At 35.1% G+C, this 27,500-nt stretch overlaps 1 protein-coding gene across 9 annotated transcripts in view; it reads left to right on the top strand.

The window, feature by feature from the left end:
• Positions 1-27,500, top strand: part of Lar (tyrosine-protein phosphatase Lar) — a 1,190,865-nt gene that overhangs the window by 954,255 nt on the left and 209,110 nt on the right. For all 9 annotated transcript variants that reach the window (XM_067129385.1, XM_067129424.1, XM_067129376.1 and 6 more), the window contains 2 exons: positions 2,879-3,003; positions 15,794-15,935. In XM_067129385.1, coding sequence (XP_066985486.1) covers positions 2,879-3,003; positions 15,794-15,935 — 267 coding nt within the window. The remainder of the gene's footprint in view (positions 1-2,878; positions 3,004-15,793; positions 15,936-27,500) is intronic.

Genomic DNA, 27,500 nt, shown 5'->3' with positions numbered 1-27,500 from the left:
TGTATATTTCTATTCCGTATTCGTCAAATCTTGGCGTTTTCCTTGCATGTGAATTCTGATACCCAAATGCCGTGAACCAGCAACGATTCGTACAGAGTTACTCTATTGTCACACTTGTTTCTTGAAGTAAATTTTTCAGTAGTTATATCATGGTTACATGTAACTCCTCACGTAGAATTATTTGAGTTCGATATTTCAAAGTGGGTGAAAATTCTCGTAAAAGTAGAAAGCATTAGTACATGGAATTATGGGAGTGGAATACTTGGAGTAAATTTTTACAAATAATCTCTCTCCATATATATATATATATATATATATATATATATATATATATATATATAAATGTATGTATGTAGAAACAGTTATTCTTTTAGGAGACAAGCAGAAGTATTAAATTATTTGTGAAAATGGATCGTATCTAAATATGTAATATGCAGGGTACAATAATAGTTATGAACTTTGCAGCTTTTTATAAATTCACCTCATGGCGTCCTGACTGAACATTTTACCATTAGTTTCATCCCGGACTCACCTCTTCAATTTACTTGAGAGGTGAGTTCATTCACTTGTCATTGAGTAATTTGTCTTCTGCATATATTTCTCTTATACATCTGGATTTCATCTTATCTTTGGTTTTTGTAGGTTATAGGGAGGATACGCTTACTACAAGATGTTTGAATCCTATTAGACAATAAATGATGAAGCTTATCCGTCATTTTGAGGTGTCAAACCCATGCTTTTTTTCAATAGTGAGGTTACCGTTTAATTCATCACGCTACAAAGAAAAATAGAGATATTTTATTTAGAGGTCTTGCTTTGTAGGCATACGCACACACACGTATATAATATATATGTGTATATATATATATATATATATATATATATATATATATATATATATATGTATATGTATGTGTGTATGTACCTATATATACGCATACATATGCATACACATATCCAGTGGAAAAGAGTAATATGAATCGATGTTCTAACTTTAAATGAACTAAAATGCAAAAAAAAAGAAAAAAAATGGACCTGAGAGTATCGTCTGTTATTATAGAAACACACTAGCGTCGTGAATTGCTGAAATAAAGATGTAAATAAGTAATTAAACATAGCAAGTATCATTGCTTACTACGCAGTACATCTGCTGGTATATCGGTAACCGACGTGAAATCCACTGATTCCTTTGAATCGGTACATATTTCCGGACTCTCTCTCTCTCTCTCTCTCTCTCTCTCTCTCTCTCTCTCTTTAAGGCAGTGGTCCTTGCAGAATAACACAATGAAAAAATGTAACTAAGGAACGAAATGTACCATACAGCAAAACGCCCTTAATGGTCAAGACGAACCCAATGTGCCCGGTTGACAAAACGTAGCAATTGGTCGAAATGTACCTAATTAACAAAACTTACCCTGTGTAACTAGTAAAGCAAATGTAACAAATGGACAAAACGTAGTCCATCCTATGTATCCAATGAACAAATTGTACACAATGAACATATGGTTCCTATTGACAAAATGCACCCATTGAGTACAGTTGGCTTATTTTCTTCCTTTGGTACATTTGTCTTTTGGGCATATTTTATCCCTGGGTATGTTTTGTTTATTGGATATATTTGGTTGTATGATACGTTTTGCCCATTGTTTCTTGGTTGTGACCAATGCCTTAAAAAGGAGAGAGAGAGAGAGAGAGAGAGAGAGAGAGAATAATTTAACGTGCCTCTTCTACAGGTTTGGAAATGTTTGTTCCTCTTTACAAGAACAAAGGAATTCGATTTAGTTTGCGATGCACTAGTAGTAATTCTCGCGTTCACTCACTGTAGAGTAAGCAGTGTTACTTGCTTTGTTTATTTTTGTGCCTTCGTGGACTGACGTCACGCGGTGTTTGCATGTGTTCCTGCAGCGCGCGATCGACAACTGCCAAGAAGAACGCAAATGAAATCAAAATGAACTAAATAGAACGTATTTAGACGATGGATGTTACCTTAGGGGGTTAGTTCCCCTCACGTGGTACACTGTAGGCATTACTTAAGGTTCTTTGCGGCGTCCCTTCGGCTCCTAGCTGCAACTCCTTTCATTCTTTTACGCTGGCTCCGTTCCATCTTTCTTTCCACCCCCTCCTAACAAATGTTTCATAGTGCAACTGCGAGATTTTCCTCCTGTTGCACCTTTCAAACCCTTTTACTCTCGATTTCCCTTTCAGGGCTGAATGACCTCATAGGTCCCAGTGCTTGGCCTTTGTCCTAAATTTCATATTATATTCTATTCTAGACGGTGGATGCATGCTCCTGACAAAACTAAAAAGGAAATTACTGAGTTGCATTGCACTACTCTTTAAATGTTCGAAATTGATTTTTTAAAAATACATATTTTTAGTGCAAACACTAATCTCGATTATCTAGTTGTAATGCAACTCAATACAATCTGCCGTATACTCTTTGCTCCTTGGTGAAAAACTGGGAATTACATGTTTTAATGTTTTCAAATTTTTCGTTTTATTTACTCGAAGAGGTGCTTAAGCTTTAATTCCTACATTGTCTAACATGTATGAATTTGCATTTTAAGTATGTATTATTTTTCATTATCAGTACATTTTTAATGCTTCATTTATTCATATAAAATGTGGATGCACTGCTTGTGGAATATGAAATTTATTTAAAATTGCATTTCCAAATTAAACCCTTTTCTTTTCTACTTGTGTTTTAATCCCCTTTAAGTCCCAGTATATTGTTAAGTTTGTAAATATTTTTAACTCAATATTCAAATGTCTTTCATGTGCATCCAAGAAAATTGCTCACCTAGTGACTATCCATTTATCGGTCATTTTTCTGTGTGCCAAAGGCAAATAACCTTAATCATTTCTTCTTTCTTTGCAGTTCGGAGAGTGCCACCAAGATTTAGCAAGGCCCCCGAAGCCGTATATGAGGTTATGCCTGGCGAATCCCTCAGCATACCCTGTGTCGCCGTCGGGTCGCCAATGCCTTACGTACAGTGGAAGAAGGTCAGTACATTTTCATTTTTTATCTGTTTGTGGAATTTATTCGTGAAAAGAAAATTTACTTTGTGAATATCATTAATTATTTAATATTTCGCACGATATCAGATTTTTTTTTCTCGAACTACGAATGAATAATGAATCCTTGCGCAAGGTTACAGAAACGTATATGTAGAACAAAAAATAAAAAAAAATTATGATGTAAGATATATTCGTGAAGACATGATTTGGTGATTTTGTTAAGCCAGTAGATGCTAAATTTGACGCTAAACGAGAAAGTAAGTGAAGTGACGGTATGGTTTTACGGCACTGGTCAGTAAGGAAGACATAATGAATGGAACGTTTATTTTGACGCCTTAAGATGCAGTCATCTTCAGTCCCTGAAGCAGCGTTCGATTTCTTGAGCCGGCTATATAAAATACTAAGCTAAAACGCTCATTACTATTCCAGTAAACCAGATAATTATGTATCAAAGTTACCGTAAATACAATTATCTTCACCATACTCCCTCCGGAATGTCCGAAAATTTAGCCAAGCATTGTAATCATTTTGTCATGAAGTCCATACACATGATTAAATGACAGATTTGTAGATATATGAAGCTGGAAGAAAATTTCCTAATAAGTTACAGACATTTCATTTTATTTGGTTTTGGTCTCGTGAACTATTCATAAAGCATTCTGATTCAGGAATAAGTCGTCCATAATATTTAGTGTGTATATCAGTGTTTGTTGATACAAAGACTGCTGGATCTAAATTGAAGATTCCCCGTCCAAAGTAAGTGGTGTAAACTAGAATTTCGGTTTGGAAGTAACCTTGAAAGTAAATAGTAACATAAAGCTTGTCTTATCATTTTGGAGTACGGAATCATATTTTTGCATGTATATCGCGTGGATTTTCCTTTTCTTATAAAACTTGCTTACGAAATAAAAAGGGAACCTGGTGTACCCTCGAAAGAGGTGTATTTGCAAGGGAGTCAGTGTAGGAATTCTGTGGTAGTCATTGAGTTATTTCATATTTTTCTGTATCTCGAGGTAATTTTGTGCTTCTTTAATTATTGGGGAAGTAGGTTTTCTGTAGACACCAATTTGAGAAGAACTGTATGATTTGGATAAAATATTTTTTATTGAACGATTCCTTACATTCATATTTGATGATTAGGCTACTCACTGATTTTTTTTTTTTTTTTTTATTTTTTTTTTTTTTTTTTTTTACAAAATTGATGAGAGAAATATATATAGCATAAATATTTGGCAGCGCAAATGAAATGTTGACACAATTTTGTTTTTACAAAAAAAAAAAAAATGCATATGAGACTAACAGGCAACAGTGTTTGAGTAATTTTGTCACTAATTTAACATTTTTTTCGTAATTTGTGTGCAAGCGAAAGTATGCCAGTAGCATTTATTGCGAAGAATTGTAAAGTTAAACTTCATGATTCCTGAACAAGCCAAACATTAAAAAAGCGTAAAACCATTTGATACAAGTGCAAGGTTTTAACGAACTCGGATGAATAAGTGCGATCGAAGAAGAAAATACAAAAAGGGCTTATCATGGTATGCACTCGTACCGGGTGAGTGGGTGGGATACTTCTGAAAATACTGTTAAAAGCATAGCTTTAGTTTTCTGCAAAAGAAAACTATTGAGATGGCATTTTGTCTGTTGATAATCATCAGACATATCAAATTGCAGCCCTCTAGCCTCAGTAGTTTTTATTTGAATTAAGGTTAAAGTTAGCCATGATCGTGCGCCTGGCACCGCTATAGGTGCCAACAACACAGGCCACCACCGGGCCGTGGCTGAAAGTTTCATGGGCCGCAGCTGAGAGTTTCATGGGCCGTGGCTGAGAGTTTCATGCAGCATTATACGCTGTACAGAAAACTCGATTTTGCCGAAGAAACTTCGGCGCCTTTTTTACTTGTTTATATCGTTCCTTCACTTTGAGAGGGTTTGGATTAGAGTAACGAAGATCATTTACAAACTTAGAATACGTAGATGATACTGTTTTAAGCAGCAAAACACTACAGGACTCACAGTAAAATGAAAATAAGACTGAAACAACCACTTAAAAACCAAAATATCAGTAGGAAAAAAAGACGCTCGGAAACTGAATGGCCACACGTTTTATGCGACATTTAGATTTTATAAATGGTGCAAGATTTTCTGGCCGCGGTGAGTGTTGAGGGGCGTGTAAAATCACTTAGCAGGAATCAAAGCACATTTCGGTTCTTGTGCTTCGGCACACTTTCGCGGTTCTGCTTGTTGCTTTGGCAATAGATCTTCAGTTTCGAAAGTTTTACGCTGAAATTTAGTTGCCTAGATTGTTGTTAGAAAAAATTATCACCAAACTTATGTTTATATAATGTTTTTGTTCATTGTTTTAATTTTAGGAAATTTATTCGTAATTTCTTATGTTTAAGAGAGTATGTTTATATATATATATATTTGTATATATATATTTATATAATTTATATATATATATATATATATTTGTATATATATATTTATATAATTTATATATATATATATATATGTGTGTGTGTATGTACATGTATATATGTATATAACGTCAGCCTGGGCTTCATGAAACTGAGGAGCGCGGTACTCAGAAATGCATCTTGGGTACAAACATCCGCCGTGAATGACATCTCGTATTTAGATGCTGTGCAGACGTAGTCGTCTCCCGAGTAAATACTTATTCGGATCCCTAACACAAGGAGGAGGAGGAGGCGGAGGAAGAAAGAAGATGAAGGAGGAGGAGGAGGAGGAGGAGGAGATGCAAGCCTGAAATGCGACTCTCTTGTATTTTAATATTTTATTCAGATATCGCTTGACTTTGAATTTATAACTCCGGTGTGTGTTGTTTATACACGCAGCATTTTCTTGCGAGGAAGGAATGTGTAACGCCTGTCCTCTTCCTCCTCCTCCTCCTCCTGCTCCTCCTCCTCCTCCTGCTCCTCCTCCTCCTCCCACTCTTCTTCCTCTTACTTCTTCCTCAAACCTTAGCAAAGCCTTACAGGTGGTGTGGCTTCCCCAGCGAGGTCTGTGCATGCGTTTGTGTGTCTGAGAATACAGACGACCGCGCCGGTGTTTGGCAGGAGTTGAATATATTTTAAAGTCTCTCTCTCTCTCTCTCTCTCTCTCTCTCTCTCTCTCTCTCTCTCTCTCTCTCTCTCAGTTGTTTATCGTCAGATCCAAATCAGGTATTCGTTTGTGTGCGATCTTTATTATTATTATTATTATTATTATTATTATTATTATTATTATTATTATTATTATTATTATTTATACCAGTAAGAAACCATGGTATTTACATAGCTGACGGGTAATATTTTAAAATGATTTATTTTCTAACATATCCGTCTTTTCGGGGAAACTTTAAAAAGGTGGATGAATTCGTAATGCCTTATAATTAGCAGGTATGTGGTATAGGGCCCTGTCATTTCCTTCATTGTAAAAAAGTATATGTCCTCTTATTGAATTATTAAACAAGAAATACAGATTACCGGTATTTTAATATTTTACTGTTCATGGAGTTTTTTTTTTTTTTAGATTTTATTGATATTAAAATTCTATGCAGTTTGTGTGTTTGTAACATTTAACATAACAGTAACAGTAGTAGTAATAATGATTTTTGATTTATACAAACGGCACTTAGTTTTTTTATCTTAATCTCTTCTTCCGATGGAGTCTCTTGTGCCGTGTACTGACTATCGTCAGTAAAAAAATTCTTTTAAATAATTTTAAGAATTTTTTAATGTTAATCTGAAATAATCTGCATTTATGGAAAGGAACTGACATATTTTTACTAGCGTTGTTTGTTATATATGAGGAAGGGATAATATTCTTCTGGCCATAAAATATAAATAGAGAATTAGCCCCGTACCATTTTTGTTTAACGACCAAAACTAGTCGGCAAGATTTAGGATTATTTTACATGAATTTTCTGTCTCTATGTAATGACCATACTTTATCGGATAGGGTAGTCATGATTGTAATTGCTTTGTGTTATTTTTTTTTTCATTTGTTTAGTATGCGTGTCTCTAGGCAATACACGCGGGAACTCTGCCATAATTAAATTTTCTGATCTTTTCAAAGAATCGCAGACGTAGAGAATTAAAGAAGTTAGCTATTTAAACATACATACATACCTTTTTATGAATGTCTGTGGTAGCGCCATAAGGTTCAACCTTTCGTTTGATCAGAAGGCATTTATGGAGTAAGTTAGGTCAGTCCTTGTGCAGGTGACCATCGAGAATAACCAGTGTCGTCATCGACACATAAAGGACTTTTATATATATATATATATATATATATATATATATATATATATATATATATAATGTGTGTGTACATATATTATATACATGCATATTATATATATATATATATATATATATATATATATATATATATATATATATATATATATATAATGTGTGCGTATATATATTATATATACATATATATATATATATATATATATATATATATATATATATATATATATATATATATATATATATATATATATATATATATCTCGCAAATATTAAACCACAAATATTATTCAATATCTAATTCACTATACCTTGGGAATAACTTACACGAAAGGGGAATTAGAATTAGTACTGGCAAGTGCTTCGTCAACAGTGGGATTCGAACCGCTGCCGAGTTTAGAAACAACGATGTGCAGTGACTTTTACCCCTTGAACTTCAAAGAATATTAATCCGCATATACGCATTAATTTCGAATTCATTTAACCTTGGGAATGACTTACACCCAAAGAGAAGTATTGTTATGATACGTGCATCTGCTCTGGCCAGGATTCAAACTTATACCTTATGGGTTTGGTGCAGAGCAGACAGGGGCCTATCCATTCGGCTCTCGTGAGGGATTTCCTGATTACCGAGCGGAAACGTCAAAGAATCCCCTGTATCAAAACCTAAATGGCATAGTCTTGAATCTTAGCTAGGGCAGATTTACGAATACATATGAATCTCTTTAGATGTGGGGTCTTTATGATAAATTGAAATCAATACAAATGGGTGTTTTTACCTTAATATTTGAAGTATAGAAAGTCATGAATGTACTAGGAATAAGCTCTCACACACACACATACATATATATACATATATATATATATATATATATATATATATATATATATATATATATATATATATATATATATATATATATATATATATATATATATATATATATATATACATATATATATACAGTACATGATGCATGTGTGTACACACACACGCACCCCCTGCCTTTTGCTATGTTTTTTGCTGTATGGATGAGTGCCACATCCACAAATTATTTTTGTAGAATAGCAGCCAGATGAGGGCGTTAAGCTGCGCTTCAAGCCAGACATGTCATGAAAGAAAGAGAAGAGAAATATTTTTCGCACAGAGATTATGAGCGTCATTAACTTGTGGCCGCAATTTCTGTGATTCTCTCCTGGTCTTTTGAGACACGAAACCTGATAGAGAAACCCCATTTATTTAAAAAGGTCGAATGATCACAGACACTGACCTTCTAAGATCCCGTCCACAGTTGGCTAAAAATCCTCGTCATTTTCTCTCATTTTCTCAGATTTTTCATCCAATGAAACCAGTGTCTAAGCCATGTAATCAGCTGTATTCGTTTAAGGAATCTTAGAAAAAGATAGGACATATATGTTTGTGTGTTATGTGTATATATATATATGTATATATATATATATATATATATATATATATATATATATATATACTGTATATATATGTATATATATATGTATATATATGCATTATATATATTTATATATCAGAATCATAAAGTCATTCAGTGTTCACGTTTTCACACATAATATATTTGCTTAGAAATACGAATGCATACTCACTCACACACAGTTCATTATATAGTTAATTATATATATATATATATATATATATATTATATATATATATATATATGTATGTATATATATATAAATATATATATTATATATATACATACACGTGTGTATGTATATAGCAAAGTCCTGTGTATGTCTGTGATGTACCAATGTATTTACAAAGAAAAAATATATATATACACTGTATGATATATTAAGCATCTATATCTCTCACGGCTGCTGAATTATAATATCAGGAAGCGTGGGAATAAACTGTGTTTTTTGGGGGTTGCCAAGGTGTAATTTATGGATGGGATCATGACAGTTATATCCCCTCTTAAAAGGTTCGGATTCTACCTCCCCCTGCCTCTCACAGGGGCCTCTCCATCCCTCCAACCGCTCCCCAGTGCCATCACCCAAGATGGTTGACTCCAGGCCAAATCGAGTCAATACCTCGCTTATATTTTTGCGTTTCCATTTCATCTGGGAAGATGAATATCCGGGTTATATTTTCTCTTCTATTTTCTCAATTTTATCTTTTTATGCACTGCCAAGCAGTTTCGAAGGTTAATGGCTCACTGAGAGTGCGTATTCTCACGCACTGTCACGAGGTAGGTAACTGTAAGTAGAAGTAGTGGAGTTGCACTCTTGCAAAAGCCACTTTTGAGGTTTTATTAAGACCTCTACAATATGTCTCTCTCTCTCTCTCTCTCTCTCTCTCTCTCTCTCTCTCTCTCTCTCTCTCTCTCTGTTCATGTATTTATTATATGATGGTTTCCTGTTCTTGTGTCGTCAGTAAAGTTGATAAATATCGAAGTGGCTGCTTTTTCTGTAAAGACCATTAATTTTATAATATGCTCTCTTTTATACAGTGTTCTTTTATAATAAAACTTGATTATACTTTAAGGCATTATTAATCAGTGTGGCGGTTGCTAAGACCTCTCTCTCTCTCTCTCTCTCTCTCTCTCTCTCTCTCTCTCTCTCTCTTTTCCTAAAGATGCTCAGTTCGATATCTTCTCTGATAAACATCCGACTTCGTCACGTTCAAAAAATACTAATGCAATGATGTATGTTAGTAACAGAAGAATCCATGACAGAAATGAAAGCTTGTGACCAATGTTGTAACACTTTTTAAAAATATGTTTAAGATTGGTAGCCAAAGTAGATATTCATTTAGAACTTGTTGAATGTGGATATCTGTGGCATGAAAGAAGGAAAAACCGAAACCTTTCTATTCTACTGGGTTCATGTCTCAGGTGCTGATGCATACTAATAGAGTAAATGTATACTGCGCATTACTGAGATTTCATGTAATTTATGTGCTGCCTAACTAAATGGTCCACAGACACTCACTGGCCATTACTCACACTTTTACAGCATAAAGTGTGAGCTAATCTTACGTACGTGATTGAGTGTCAGCAGATCTGAAATTGACTGTATATGCATACCATACGTGTGTACAATGCCATCGGGTTGTAATTACTTTGCTGTCCGACTCGTTTTGATTTATCCATTTGGTCTTTCCTTAGATGCTTATGGATTTAGTTATAAAAATGAGATTCAATCAGTTTTCCAAGTCCATTTGATCTGTGACTGAAAACTGAAAACAAGGAAATCTCAGGATTTTCCAAATTGCTAGCGAAATGACGTCCGTTAAATTACGTGAGTACTGCCTTTTTTGAAATAGATTTTTTATACGATTAAAGATTTTAAATCTTCCCATTGTGTTGGAGAGAGCTGCTTTTTTAGAGTTTTCATGGGAGGACCCAAAGTGACATACCTGCCGCCTTTTAATCAAGGAGCGCCATCCACTTGGTTACTGTGGGCTCTAATGGATTAGTTTCTGTCATCCATTCAGATGTTGTTGAATAGAATGCATTGGTTCCTTTCATCCCTCCGTTGTTGGTGGAATTTCATGAATTGATATTATTTGTGTCACTTATATTTCTAAGTTCAACTTCATTATTGCTGGGTGCTGACGGATCGAATTCACTGATCCAGTGGATGGTATAAAATAGTAATGGCTGAATGTGGCTCTTCCCTTTATTGTTGGTTCAAGTGGATAGAATATAACCGAATGCAGTTGAGTCATGAACTTGGCATTACCGGATGAAAGTGGGTTCATTTCACTTACCCAGTTGGTATTGTCGGCCGTAAATGCAATTTTTTTCAACTCGTCCACTTTCGATTACTTTCCACGCTAGAATAATGTCAATCTTTTCTTAGAAATTTCTGCTTCAGATTAGGATGTCAGTCACTGTTTATTGCTAGCTGCCATTGCATTCATGTTCGCTGTGATTGGAGTAAATGTAGTAAGAATTGGTTCTTTTTCCATTTTTATTTATTTATTTATTTATATATTTATTTATTGGTTAGATGATTATGGCAAGGAACTAATTTTCTGTTTTAGTAAAGTTAAGTGTTATTCAGTGTGTTTTTTGTGATTTAAATAATAATAGCAATTTGTTTCGTTTAATATCGTTTTGGACATTACTGTAGGCCTACTTCTTTTACCTTGTATGTAGAATTTTTTTTTGTTTTTGTTTGAAGTGTTCAAGTAAAATGCAAATGCGCAGTGAGTTATGGCAATTTGTTCCGTTTGTTTCAAAAAATAATAGAACATTATTTGTTCAAGCAAACGCAACTGTCTGTTGACTTATATGATGCTCAGAAAGGAGCATATCTATAATATCAATAATTATGGTCTGTTCCTGGATCAGTTCCAAAATCATTATGAAAACTCGTCTCACGTTTGATTTATGATTTCGTTCACGTTTTAGAATTAACGGATGTGTAACGCTTAACGACTTTTATAGACGTGTTAATACTAAAGATTTTTTACAGTGTTATTAGGATAACCGGAAACTTGCTGTGTTACTTTTATGACAAAAATAAACTTTACCCAGAAGAAATAGATCTCGAATCCCAGAGTATCAATTCGTCTTCTGTTTTCAGTCTGTATATGAAAACTACGCATAATGTGGTAAAAGATATTTTTTAAAGTTGTAGTATATAGACTATTGTTTTTTTATAAATTTTAAATGTTTTATTTTATCTTGAACAATGTCTACAAAAAAAAAGTCAGTTAAACTATTTACTTTTCAAATTTCGTATTCCGAGGTGAAAGTCTAAATTAAAAGCGGCTAAACCATGAGTTGCAAATAAAGTTATAATAGTCGGAGATGCCAACGTAAATGGAATATTTCCCTTTTTTTTTTTACGTATTGCAAGTGGAAACGCATTAGCTTGCAGTGGCTGGCGTTGTCTTGAACATGTCGCTATTAGTTCCTCTAGTTTTGTCAGTTAGCTCGAGCGCTCACACACACACACACACACACACACACACACACATGTAGTGCTGTTTTTGTATTTAATTGTGTTTTACTTCATATCTTTTTTTTTTAATATTAGAACATACTGCGCAATTTTTTTCTTAACTTTGTGTTCTACTTTAGTTGTTCTATATTTCGAGCATGAATTCATGTTTGTAGGCGAACAGGGGATCTGGAATGGTGAAGCGGTATTTAAATTCAGGAACACATTTTTGATAAAGCAAACTTTGGAAACCGGAAACCTGTCAGTCTTCAAATTCATACGGATTTAAAAAAAAATTTCAGTCTTCTTTGAAAGCCAAATTAGTTTCAGAATCTTGCTTTGATGCTCTAGGGTCCTAAGGATCCGTCCTTCCTTCTCTCAGTCTTACAAATTTTCTTTATCTCTGCAAATCTTACATTGTGTGCGAGATTCTTAAATTATATAAGCCGCAGCATACCTATTTGTAAAGAAAATAAACGTCTGGAGCCAGGAGTGCTTCGTTTTCTTGCAAATTAAAGCCAGCTTTGGAGCTCGAAGACCCAACGATGAACAGATCAGTATCGGTCTTTGGAACTTGAAGAAAATAAAAACTACAAATTGGACAACAAATATATTTAGCAGCACAAACAGTTTTGGAGCGTCATGCTCCTCTTCAGTGTGGAGACTGGAGAGGGAGCATGACGTCTGAAACTGTTTGTGCTTCTAGATATATTTGTGCTCCAGTTCGAGGTTTTTTCTTCGAAGATCCAAGCTACAAATGTGTCCTGGTTTTAGATGGTAATGATTGCTTAGCTTCTCATTTTCCTAATATTTTCGGACTTTTTTTTTATATTGAAATCCTTGAAATCTGAAAGACCTTTACCTTGTATTTGAAGGTAACCTGTGGAAAGTGTATTAAAAAAATGTCAGAAATTAGAGAACTGTAGACTATAGAGTATATTAGCAGCCACCAGACTCCAGAGTTACTTTTGAGGTAGATGAATCAAATTTATGTCAAGAGGCTTTAATGTTCTAACAATCTATCCTTCTGAAGATGGAAAGAAAACCCCACAAGATTCTTGTGTATAACTTGTTTAGTAAACATTTACATATTACTTTGATCTAAACTTGCCATAGTCAGGCTGGTTCAAGGCCCAGCAAGCTTTGAACGTCTTCTTCTCCTGTCAGGAGAAGAATTTCCCAGAAGATTGCCTTGAACCAGCCTGACTACCTCATCTCTGAAAAAGGGTCACAGTTAGGGACATGAATGCTCGAGATCAAAAAATATGTAAATGTTTACCAGTAAACAAGTTATACACAAGAATCTTGTGGGCTTCTTTCCATCTTCAGAAGAAAACTGAAAGAAGTTTTTGTTTGGTTAATCTATTCTTCATTCTTCCAATCTCTAAACTTGCGATGCATTTACCTTTTTTTTTATACGAACATAGCATGTAGCCTAAAAAATCATGTCGTAATTGGATATATATACTGTGCGTGGATATGTTTACATTTACACTTGTCGAATTAGTGACCAGTGAGTCAATTTTATCATATCACCATGAGAATTTTCCCTTCCTGGGTGAAGAGATGTTTGGTGCCTAGGGAACCTAAGGCCTGCGAAATATACAGTGAATTACGTGCCATGACATGTGATACTTGTTTTGATTTCAAGATTTTTTTTTAGCTGTCTGGATGTTACGTTTATTTATTCACAAAGTTACTGTCAATGTTGCTGCATGTGTCAAAGTGTTTCGCGTACGAAAATATGATCTCTGGTCATTTCACCCTTTTTTAAAGCTTGTTATATTTACTTTTTTTAATTTTTGTGTTTCTTCGCCACAAATGACTATATTTTTAGTCTTGACGTATATCTTATAATTAATCTTCATATTTCATTTAGGGTTGTCTGTACTCATTTCATTATTTTGCCTGACCCTCATTTAACAGCCTAGTATTTTTGTCTACACACCAACCCCATTTTAATTTCAACTCTGTTAGTCTTGGCAGCTGATTTCTAGTATTAATCATCCAATTTACTCCCATAAATAACCTTAATCCCAGTAATTATCTTAACAGTGAATACCCCGTTCCTTCCCTCCTAAGCATTGTTAGTTCAAATGTCCAATTACCAACTCATTTTCCTTTCTGTTTAAGCCTGATGTATGTCATATTAACTTTGCCTGTGGGAGAGCGTCGCGAAATTTTAAGTGTATTAAAACTTCGGTGCTACGTTATTATGTGCTTCGTGTTTGAGTGTGTTTAATGTTGGGGGAAATTAATCAGGTTTTTCTTCTTTTACTTAATTATGTTTTCTCCTTGGAATTTTATCCTTCGCCGTTTGTTGCTTGGCGAAGTTTACAGTTTCTTTGATGTGCATCTTTCTCAATTCAATGGCGTGAATAGAGGCGATTTAAATGTTCTATAATTGCATGAATTTTAAGGTTTTTCATCGGTTTCCTAAAATATGCAGAATTGCATATTATTATTATTATTATTATTATTATTATTATTATTATTATTATTATTATTATTATTATTATTATTATTATTATTATTCCGTTTCCTTAAAAATAAAAATAAAAACTTCACAGTCTTGTTAGTGACAGAGGTCTTTCGGGTCCTGTAGTTTTCTATTCTTTTTCTGAGAAAAAAAAAAATCTGTGAATAGGAATGCTGACGAGTTTTCCACCTTGTTTTTCTTTTCATGGTAAAAGATGTTTCCTTTTTCGTTGCTTGTGACTAGTTTTTAATTGGAACTTCTCTTAAAACGGGTATTTTAATATTTAATTTTTATTGGCCCTTTTTTTTTAGAAAATATGAATTTTATGATCATCCATTGATCATTAATGTGTGTATGTTTTTTTTTTATACCAACACAAAAAAGCTCCGTCCTGCATAAAAAGAGTGATTGGGGGCATATGAGAATTGCACTAGAATATCATCAGCGGGCTGTCACAGTTAGTATTTTTCCGGTCATTAGCAGCTGCCAATGATTGCTTGCAACCGTACGTCAGCGGTGTGTTTTTAGGTTGTTGGTTATTATATTTTGTCTGACCTTTAAAGGTAACGGAAGGCAGTTCTGATGTGCCGTCATAATTTCTTTCTGGCAAGAGCGTGAAATTGTTTCTAAATATATTCGCATTGGCAATTTTTTTTCTATCTTTTATTAGAAAAATACATTAATGCAGTTTTACAGTTGTTTCACAGTATTTACATAATTTTACAATGATAACTTTTCTACTTACACGAATATAATATGTTTACATACATTTTTTTATTTTACTTTTCCCTAATTTAGGATTCTTTTTCTACATAGACTTTTATATGTATATAATATTTAATATTAACTAGTCTTTATAATACAATAGTATTTCTTTTTAATTTCACATTTTATCAATCCCTATCTCTATATTATATTATACAGGTAGTCTTTTGTAAATATCTTATTTAGGTCATTGGCAATTAGTATTGTTGCTTTCATTTGTATACAGAGTATAAGTCAGAAAATGAAAGAAAATATCGGTGATTTAATTTTTTTGATAAAACCAGTATTAGCCATCTGTGTTTTCTTGGTTATTAGTTATATCCATTTTTCTCTCTATGAACAGGGACCAGCGATCGATATGACGGAGAACACAATCACGAAGAACGTTCTTGTTCTGGAGAACATCCAAGAGTCAGCCAACTACACTTGCCAAGCCCAGTCCACGCTAGGCTTGGTCACCAAGGATGTCGCTGTGAAAGTCCAAGGTGAGTGACGTTAATTTTGTTGCAGTTTCTGCAAAAACTGTTATTATAACTTAACATTTAAATAATGTGAGGGTTAGTGTGCTGTTACCATTTATTTTTTTGTGTTTTTATGTATTAATATTGATGAACAGGGGCTCGTGCTGCCTTGGCTGAACTTGTCTGAACGATGAAAAGAAAAAGCGAATTTAACGGTAAGCGATGAGACTGAATGAAGACGGGTCACTGTTTGTTAAATATTTCTGTGCTATCACCCCAAGGATACGTCCACGTTATCACACATGCGTCTGAGACAGGTTGAATACAAGTAAATGACTTACTATTCATTTCAGGGACCGCGAGTCATCGTTTTTTTCAAGTATCTTTCAAACTAAGTATTTGATCGAAATGGTACTTTGACACAGTGTACAATACACCTCCCGCTAATTTTTGGTAATGCAGTGCATTGTCAAATGGTGTTAGTTAAGGCGTTTACTCTTGACTTTTAAAGGCAAAGTCGCATGAGTCAGCAGGATTGTTCTACAGTCGAACGTCCGCTATCGCCCATCCCTTCCCTTCTCTTCCCCTCCCACCTACACATTCTTTATCGCTGTTTTTTCATCCCCCCCCCCAGGTACCTCTATAATTTACAATATGCAATAAAATAGTTTTCCATGATATTTTTCAATACCAACAGATCATTGGAGAGTTCATAGTGAAAAGGATAGCGAGGTTTGACGTAACAACCATAATAATGGTTAGTTTTTCCCAACGTTTTCTGTTATGGTATCCTTGGCGTGTTAGCGCAACAAGGGAGGTTGGGGGGAAGGTGAGGTGAGACGGTCCAGAGCCTTCGAGGATGAGTATGAGTACTGGTTCACGGATAACATCCTCAAACTTGTAGATCACGTTATTATCAACATCGACAGTGATAACGAAGATGATTTGTTCCTCGATAGTGACGAAGACTGTAAATAAAGCTCCTGTGATATTCTCAGTTGTTTTCGTCACTTTTCAACCTTGATAATACTTAATACTAGTGAGAGAGAGGGAGAGAGATTTCATAATTCCTTTACCACTCTATATAGTAGTGTTAATTATATACTGGGTTGTAGGTTAAACTTTGTGATTTAATTTTGGTTATCCTATCTTGCCTGCTCGTAGTTAACACGTCGATACGAGGGCTAAAGGATTTAAGAGATCGTGATGGTAGGTACATTATATAAACTGGTTGAATAGGGTGGTCATACGCTCTTTAGCTTACTCCCATTTATATAACCATGGAAAACACAATAACAATAATTAAATGAACGGAGAATCTACAAAAACCAACATATTTGTAACATCCAATATTACTCAATATAATATAAAATAGACAGGAAAGCGGGGGCGGGGACGGGGAGGCCAGTAAAGTGGGTTGACGGAGAGGGAGGGACGGGATGGGGTAAAGGATGTTCGAATGCATAGGTTGGCGATGCTTGTCAACACCATGTAAGTCAAGAGTAAACGCCTCAACAGACACGATTTGACAATGCATTATATTACCAAAAATTAGGGGGGGGTGTCTTGTCAAAGTACCATTTTGATCAAATAATTAGTTTGAAAGATATTGGAGAAAAACGATGACTCGCGGTCCCTGAAATGGATAATAGTCCTAATCAATATCCCCTACTGTTATCCATCATTTGCTGAAGGCTAGTTCTCCAGTTACGCTCGTTGACTTATTTTTAACCCGTTTGTGATATGCATGCGATAAGTTGCCGACGTATGTTTATGACATGTTTTATTGTAGGACAGACGCTAACCATGTTCCATCCCCAACAACTCTTTTCCATCTAACTTTGGTATCTTAGTCACGAATAGTAGTCCTTTAATAATATGATTCGTTTTGAGTTTTGATGTTGGTTAAATACCCGACATTAAATACGTAGGCGGCGAGTCTTATATTAGAAGATTTCGTGCATTACATGAAGTTAAGTATACCCTAGTTTAACCAGACCACTGAGCTGATTAACAGCTCATGAAATGCCACTAAAGTTGGCAGTCGTGATCCGCTGTGCGAGTAGGATTTTCTTGCGTTGTCTTCATAACCCTCCTTTCGTGTTGGTGGTCGGGCAGTGGCAGGAGACTTACCCGTGAATTGGCTGTTTATAGCATGATGCTCCCCGTAGTCTGTAGTATTTGTTTTTGGAAAGTGAGTCCCTGCTGTCCTCTACCAAGCATGAGTGGGCCCGAGTCCGGTCAGACGAATGGAGAGAAGCAAGAGGAAGGAAGTCTTCCTAATTGAAATGAGCAATTCAAAGACGGAGCGAAGTGCCCGATGGCTAGGATCACTTAACATTTGCCCCTTTGTGCCTCTAGTTTAGATTAAATGCGTTTGTCCGGTTAGTGGGGTTTAGGTGGCTGGTTCCTACAAGGCCATGTGAATTTTCACGTGTGTTTTTTTTTTTTGGTGTACTGATATATAAGGAGAAAGAAGACCAAATCCCATTTTACCCAGTTAATGATCGGTTAATTGTCTCTTGCTGTATGAGTGTTCTATATATATTTCGTGTTGTTTGCGCGTTTGCCAATAAAAACCCAGTTTTTATTTTCCTCCTTAAGCTTAGCATCCATACCCGGATCCAGCTTTTGTTTGGAAAGCTTTAGTGCCTTCCGTATGTGTTTGCTTACAGATAATTTCTGAACTACCTCATTTTTGGTTTCTTTGTCCTTCGTCTGAATTACACTTCATGATTAATGTCCGAAAATGTCTCAGAATAAATTATTTTAACCTAATTATTTTAAGTAATTGAGCATTGTCTTTCAGAAACTGATTCATGATAATGCAATGCACTTGATGGATTAAGAGTCAATTTTCTCTTTATATTCTGAAACGTGATTTTTTTTCATGCGTTTTCATAAGATTTTTATTACCGCAGTTATAAGTACTGGGCACGGAATCAGCTGCTTAAATTACATCACATTTGTACGCATCTTTAAACACTTCTAGTGATAAGCGTTTGAAATGGGGAAGGGGCTGTTGCAAGCTTTACATCCATGACTATTATAGGTCTCGTTCCCTCTCAGGAGAATGTGCTCTGAAGCGTATCCTATTTTTAGAAACTGAATGTTGTTTAGCTTGCTCCAAAGCCACTAAAGTTAAACACATTCCCAGTGTACACACTCACAACAAACATCGTACATGCATACACGAATTCACACACGCACACACATTATATATATATATATATATATATATATATATATATATATATATATATATATATATGTATGTATGTATGTATGTATGTATGTATATATATATGTGTGTTTGTGTGTGTGAGTGCTTACTTAAACTAACTCTCACACATATATATATATATATATATATATATATATATATATATATATATATATATATATATATATATACATATATATATATATATATATATATATATATATATATATATGTATACATATATACATAAACTTATTTCCCCCTCTTTACCTTAATTTCATACCTGTTTTCGTCTTTCTTTCAGTATATCCCGGCAATGTCAGGGTTTTTGTTTTAATGGATATTAAATGTTATTTTTCGCTCTCTAGACTTTTGTAACGGTACTGTAGGAGATAATTTTTTTTCAGGTATCAAAAACACCACTGAAAAAAGATACGTGTTATACCTTAGTATTATGGACTCATGATGCAAACCATAATTGCATTTTACTGATAAAATGTGATATTGGTTTGTGCGGTTTTAATTAGCGGAGCATTTACCATGTTATGATCTTTGTGTTCTAATCATTCTGCAAATAATGTAGAATTTTTCATCGAAGAGTTTATAGTTCTGATATATCATTTGTCCTGGACTTGAAGACATTTTGACTTAGGGGCTGTAACTTATAAGAAAAATTCTCTGGATATAAACTGAATGCACTAATTCATTGCTTTAAATTTTGTTTCATTAAGTACGAGTAAAAAAGTCTGTTTAATTGTTGAAAGATACATATATTGGTGTGTGTCCATAGAAGACAGCTCTGCACATACGTGTTGCTGCATAATAGTGTCTGTTTAACATTTTTGCAATGAATCCATTCAGCAGTACGCTTAATAAGTTCATATTGAAGAACGAGTAGGCTCCACTTCAGGAAAAGAGTGGAGATTACCGGAGACAACTCCTAACCATCCATTTGTTTTTATTTTTGAAGGCTCCTATTCAGTCCATTAGGCGAACCCTTTTCATTTTCCTGTTGTTGTTTATAGTTTTCTCTGACAACGATCTTCTGTCTTTAGTTTTTTCTTGGTTGTCTTTCCACTGCTGTTCATTTCCTTTATCGATGCATTGCGAAAGATGGTTTCCAGAGAGCACAATGATGTTTCTTTGGAGTGATTGTTTTCCTGAAGGCTCGTTGTTTTTCTGGGTCGACATTCTGCCGATATACTACCATTTCAGTAATGTTCAATACAAAAATAACGAGATGTATGCTGGCCTCTACGTCCTTATCTCCTTTAATCTCAAATGCTACTTTCTGTCCGAGTACAGCAAGTTCCGGAAAAATTTTCTTAATATCGTCTGCCATTTGAAATTGGTTAACGTCATAATATTTTTTGCATTTGTTTTATCACAGTATTGTTTAACTTTCCCCATGCCAATGTTTTAGCATTTTATTTTTCTCTCTAGGGTTTCTGAAGAGAGACGTATATATTTTCTGTATATATTTTCGCTCTGTTCAGAACCTATTTAATCATAAGTTCTTATTTTTCACTTCGAGGGAGTTTTTTCCAATAGACCATTAGAATCCAGAAATGTGTCTTGTTCGTACATCTTCACTTCTTCTTCTACATCTTCACTACAGTACTGTTTCTCCACTCTTTGATAAGCTTATGGACGCATTTGTCACTTTATTTGATACTGGTACTAGTTCCGCTGGTTTCATATTTTCATATATATATTATCCTGCTTGCGGTCTGCCTCTTCTGACCACAGACTTTCGGTTTACCATGAAATGATGGTGATTTTTTTAAAAATTTCTATTTCATACAAAGGGATTAGTTTGTATTTGTGTTATTTTGAATTGAATGCCTTCTTAAAAGCTTTAATATTTCACACTTGCGCTATTAAAATTTATCCTAAATCACTGTTGTAGTATTTTGTCACCAAAACATTGTTGCTATAGAATATATGTTGTTTACTAAACAGTTATTTACAATATTTGCATTATTTGGTATTGTGTTTTACTATCATCTATCCTATAGTAAAGTCATTTCCTGTAAGTTTATCTCATTTCATCGTCAGAGGAAAAGTTGAGATTGAATAATATTTCAGTTGCAGTGGAGGGTGTGTATGTATGTTATATATATATATATATATATATATATATATATATATATATATATATATATATATATATATATATATATATATATATATATATATATATATATATATATTTTCTTACGTGGGTCCTTCGGCTGATGAGTTTTTTTTATTAATTACTGTAATTTATGTAGCCCTGTTCTACCTAAGACCCACGTAATCCTCTCAATTAAAGCTAAAAGTTACCCCAAGAGACGGACGATTACTTAACTGGATTAAGTAGCCAGTCGGAACTATGTGTTGAATAATTTGGATTATTTCTGAAACAAATGAATTACCTCAAACCCATTCATTTCCCACCTAGTCCCAACAAAAGAAAGAATGCGCTGTTATAAGTGAGGGAATTTACATGAGCCAAGTAGTCCGCTTCGGACACAGAAATATTTCCCTACTTCAGTTGAAACGCAGCGGGTGGTCGTCTCGTAGCTCCCTCGTAAGCAATTCGAGTATTTTTAAAGACTATTCCTCTTCCAAACAATGGTATGATCAGGTTCCAAGGCTTGCCAAAATATTGCTTAAGCTTGACTCTCCCTAATATCTACTTTTTGCAAGAAGAATATGTTATGCAATCTCAAAAGGCAATAATAATTATTCATATACTAGACTTCATACAGGAATTTTGGTTTCACCAGGATCTCTAGTCAGTGACTGAGGAAGGGGGAAAAATGGAAATAGAAATACAGGGGAAGAAACACCAGCAGATCGACGAAATCTTGTCAGTTCGAGACTTACCTTCACGTAGGCTGCTTACGCAATGCAACGGACGCCCGGGATTTCTGGAACAACGCGTTACGTCTGTTCACTTAGTAAAAGACAGAAGGAGGGACAAAGGACTGAATTATCAGGATCACTGATGCGTGTGTGCTCTCTAAGACGGTTGTGCTCTCTCTGACCGTAGGTCGGAAGCGGGGTCTCTGTGTTTTCGTGAACAGTGTTCCGTCAATAGCCTCCGGCAGTCTGAAAATTGAGAGATACATCGTCGATACATAGTACAGAGGGAATTGAAGGCTTAAGGACACCCTCACTGAAGGTGGCCTGGCGAAAACCTCCCTGTTGGATAGGTCTCTAATACTAACTTATAAGCCGTTAGGAACTGTTAATTTTGAAAACACAGCCTAGCCCTCTTCCCTCCGCTTTACCCAGAACGTTCTTCTGGTCTTTGTTGGGATTATATTAATATTAAAATAATGCAGGAAGGGAACAGCAGAATAGCAGAATATATTATAATATATATATATATATATATATATATATATATATATATATATATATATATATATATATATATATATATATATATATATATATATATATATATATATATATATATATATATATACACACACACACACATACATACTGAGGAGAGTGGAGTAGCCTCTGGACATTGTGAAACAACTGCATTTCTTGGTTTTCAAACGTTATACGTAAGTGATGACTGTACTTGTCTTGTTTTGTACGCTCATTCTCAGTTACTTTTTACTTTAAGGTCAAAAGATCTGATGAGTATATAATGAGTTCTTCATCCTTTACCATGGTTTGTTTGCTTAAGCATCGCGTCTGATTTTGGACGTGCGCTGTGGGTGTTTACGCACGGCTGCTATAATTTCTTTCATGTCCCTAAATTCTGTGAACTTTTCTTTCGTATTTCGGATTTCAGCTATTTACGATCCCTTCGTGGAAGAGAGAATAGTATAAAGCCTTCTCAAGCACGGGAAATGTTATGAAGTGCAATTCCTGTCGTGGCGGAAGGAATGGTTACGAGTGTTCTCTGAGACAAGATGAATTTTATGATGATATTTTCCTCGGACCTGATATTGGTGATTAAGCTTAACCTTAATAGAGACAATGACTTTCCACTAATATCGATTGTTCTCTTTTTCTTTCTCTCTCTTGAAATATAGATACACATATTCGTCCTTTCACTACGTAGGAAACCTCCAGAGCATGAGCTCACCAGTAGCTTATTAAAACAACTCCCCCCCTGTCATACACAGGGTGTCACACACACCGTCCCGTTCTCCTGAGTCTTACACACAATCACGCTGCGCAGATGTTGAGTCCCTTTCGTTCCAGTGCTACTACTACAACATCCACTCAGCCCCTTCAAAGTTTATCTCTCCTTGCTCCAAGCATTTCCATGTTGTATATACACTTTCCACAAACTTTTCATCCTCAAACTATTTGAGAATCGCCATGACTTACCTTTTCACTCGTATTACATTTTACGACCTCCTCCTAACGCCAGTCTCCTCGTCTTTTTACTAATATTCACTCCACGTTACTGTCAACCTTTTACTAATATTTTCTCCACGTTATTATCAACCACATACTAACAGTTCAACTTTTTTCTTTCATTTGGATTCAAAATCAACATTACACTTCCATAAACGGTTATTGGTTTAATATTTCCTTCATTTATTCTAGCTTTGGATTTCAAAGAGACTCGTCTTCTCACCATCATACAGAGACAATCTCTCCTCAGTTCTTTGCAAACATCTTGCGACCGTCGTTGTTTAACCTGCTGTGACGCCTCCCATCTACCAATATCCGTTACATTTACTCGGGAGCACTTACGCTGATCACTTATTTCCGTTCTTCCACCTTTAAACATTCGTTGATCCACAATTTCTAAACGTTTTGCTCGTCTTCATTGTCCAAAATCAACACTTTATCATCTACGATCATCAGCCACTCCACACTACATTAATGACCCCCTTTTCTTACCCCCAAATTTTGCACCTACCTGTCGTACCTTTTTCCTGACTTTTACACCACTCCGTTTTAAAAAGCATTAAATTGTAATTAAGAGACTTGTAAACCAGGCTTTCTCCTGTATAAATATTTTGGCACTTCACTTTTATCTTAAAACTTTCATTTGCTCTCAACAGATTACCTTCTACATGATAGATCCTTATTACTCTCCACTTTACTCTCATTTTATTTTGGTCCATGTACGCCACATACAGTTTATTTCCCTATCTCTCTCATATTTTTCACATTACTGCTTCATAATAGTCATTGGCGAGGTGTGTAAGAGGTTGATAGGATTACAAGAAAGATGCGGCTTTATGGTACTTGAAGTGTAATTGAGTTCCTCGCTAAGATGTACATGGTATGTCTGGAATGAATGAGAGGAATGGTTGTTATTGCATGGGGGTAAAGTTAAAAGTGGTAACCTTTTGAAATTCAGAGGCAAGTACAGCATATAAGGGAAGGTATATGACTGGGGTTTATTGAAAAATTTGGGCAAATGACAGAAGGACTCAATGGGGAAGTGGGGGCTTACCCTAGGGGAAGGGTGGGATGATGGTGTGTTTGTGTGCATATATATATATATATATATATATATATATATATATATATATATATATATATATATATATATATATATATATATATAATATATATATATATGAAATGTGTTAAGGTGAAGTTGTGATTGTGTAGGAGTCGCATAGTGGCTGTCTGTTGGCTTGTTATTTTATCAGTGTTTTTATAGTATGTGCATTACGAATAATAATAATAATAATAATAATAATAATAATAATAATAATAGTTAAAAAATACTCAATAGTAGCATGAGTCTTAAAATGGAGAAGCAAATCCAGAGTTACGTATATGTACATATACATAACTGTGGATTTGCTTCTCCGTATATTTCAAGATAAATCAGTACAGATAGCTTTCGGGAACTTGTTCGGTTCCCCTTTTCAATCTGACGCGTTGATGTAGCACTCCAACCAAGTGAACACAAAAGGACTCAAAACTAGCGAAGTTGTTTATAAACTATGGAACCGGTCGTCAAACATAGATCAGGCTGTGCCGTCGTTTTCTGATGAAAGTCCCGCCAGGCGTCTGGAACGTCTAATTGGTCCTAGCCCGATGCGGTCGTTTTGCTGGTCATCAACTACGTTGTCGCCTGCAACATCGGTTACTGGAAGTAATCGAGTTACCTGAACGGGAGAAAGAGAGGCAACCGCAGCATCAGATGTGGCTAACGAGACAACACTATCATTATGGGCTTTATTATTCTTAAAGCCTTTAATGTACTTCTTGGCAATAAGATTGTTTGTGAATTAACTTCCTGTGTAAAAGATTTATTGCCTTTCATAGATAAACCACTATCTATCGCCGCACCCTCCACTAAGTCTTCTTATGCCAACATCTTAACGTCTAAAAATGACTTTACTATGTTTGACGACCGGTTCCATAGTTTATAAACAACTTCGCTTGTTTTGAGTCCTTTTATGTTTACTCGGCTGGAGTGCTACATCAACGCGTCAGATTGAAAAGGGGAACCGATCAAGTTCCCGAAAGCTATCTGTACTGATTTATCTTTAAATATATGTACATATACATAGCTGCGGATTTGCTTCTCCAATAATAATAGGAGTAGTAGCATTAATATCAGTATGTGGATATGCAGGTTTTTCATATGTTTGCATGTAGCTATCCAGTTTTGATTATTTCGTCGACTTGTATTGTCAGTACAGAAGGCAAGTTACTCAGCTATTTACTTACGTTCTCTCCTTCAAACAGAAAGGGAATTGTAACGGGACAACTCAAGGAAACCCGTCAAGAAATCAAATTTGTACATGATAAACAGGAATTAGACAAATTATGGACCATTATCATCTCTTGTTTACAAATAAATTTGATGTTTTAAGCTGAAGAGAGTGAGAGTGAACGCTTGCATTCTTCAGTTTGAGGAATTTGGACTCGCTGAGACAGACGCTCATTGACGATTCACTCGATAGTTAGGAGGGCGACTTTTCATGCTGTTTGTGTTCACGGGAGGTTTGTTACCATAGTTACATTATTGTCATTAGAGAGGTAGAGAGCAATGCCTTGGTACAGACCGAGAGGGTAATACCGTACACAATAGAAGCTAAACGGTCTTGTTTACTGGGCTCTCTCTCTCTCTCTCTCTCTCTCTCTCTCTCTCTCTCTCTCTCTCTCTCTCTCTCTCTCTCTCTCTCTCTGTTTGTGTGTGGGGTGTGTGGTGCCACTGAAGAGGTCGGTAATGAAATTGCTATTCAAATGAAGACATAAGTGGTAAAAATCGTTCTGGTCTCTTATATTTCCTGAATTAAGAATTTTGCTCGACTGCTCATTGGTTGGGAAAAATGGAGGGCACGGGGCGGGGGAGGGGGTGAAGGGGGTGTTATTAGGGATAATTGGGGCACGCCTCCCTAAAGCTCAGTTTACCACTGAGAATGCACGTTTTCAGAGTCCGAATTGATCTGTGGCCATTTGATGTGTGCTGTCCCTGCCCATTAAGATTTGACCCAACGAATGGTAAATAGGTCAAATTAGAGAGAGAGAGAGAGAGAAAGGTGGGGATGGGGGTTATTGGGGGAAGATTCCGGCGATGATATTTTAATGATCTATTTACTAAACCTCATTTTCCCCGAAGACTTTTAAAGGGTTGAATGGTTTATTATTTTTTTTTTACTCACAAAGGTATTTCTGGGAAGGTTTATTGAACAAATTTGAATTTTAAGGTTGGGCTAATTTTATGAATAATTGAGAGGCTATTTTTACAAGCACTTTCGTGAATCAGAAATATTTTCTGTACATGTGGAATTAAATCTACGTGTTTACATGTAGGTTTGGGCAATCCCTCTTTATTTATAGTCATTCCATTTCAGTATTTCTCATACTAGAGCATCCTGCAAGTAACCTTTGCGACAACATTAACTTCTTGAACCCAGTCCCGAGAAAATCGTCAAACTACTATCCAGTTGCTTTAAATTACAGGGCTACTGTAATTATATATCTGGGCATTGAATACAGTTTATGACTTTCCAGTGTTTGTTGGCAGAGGAATGACTAATCTTTGAGGTGAGGTTTATTTGTTTCATCTTTAATAATATAATTTGCTTAGCTTGGTCACTTTTCAAATCATTACTTGTGAGGAACGGATGTGTTACCACTGGGAAAGTCATAGCTGTCAGTCTTGAATATGGAGTCATAAAGGACGAATCCTTTCATTCGTTCGGTATTGGACCAAAAATGTATGGCAATGGAATCTGCAAGTTCGGTGCTGTTTGAGCTATTCTTTAAGAATATGATTACGCAGTGGGAATAATAATAATAATAATAATAATAATAATAATAATAATAATAATAATAATAATAATAAGGGAAACTTCATGCACAGAAAATATTGTTTTATAGTTCTTAAGAATTACTCCAAGAATACTCCATTCTTCGACAAGTGC

This window comes from Macrobrachium rosenbergii, chromosome 3 (assembly GCF_040412425.1).
Source record: "Macrobrachium rosenbergii isolate ZJJX-2024 chromosome 3, ASM4041242v1, whole genome shotgun sequence".
NCBI classification, from domain to species: Eukaryota; Metazoa; Arthropoda; class Malacostraca; order Decapoda; family Palaemonidae; genus Macrobrachium; species Macrobrachium rosenbergii.
Note: the sequence above shows the minus strand (reverse complement) of the source record. Positions and strands in the feature narration are given on the sequence as shown.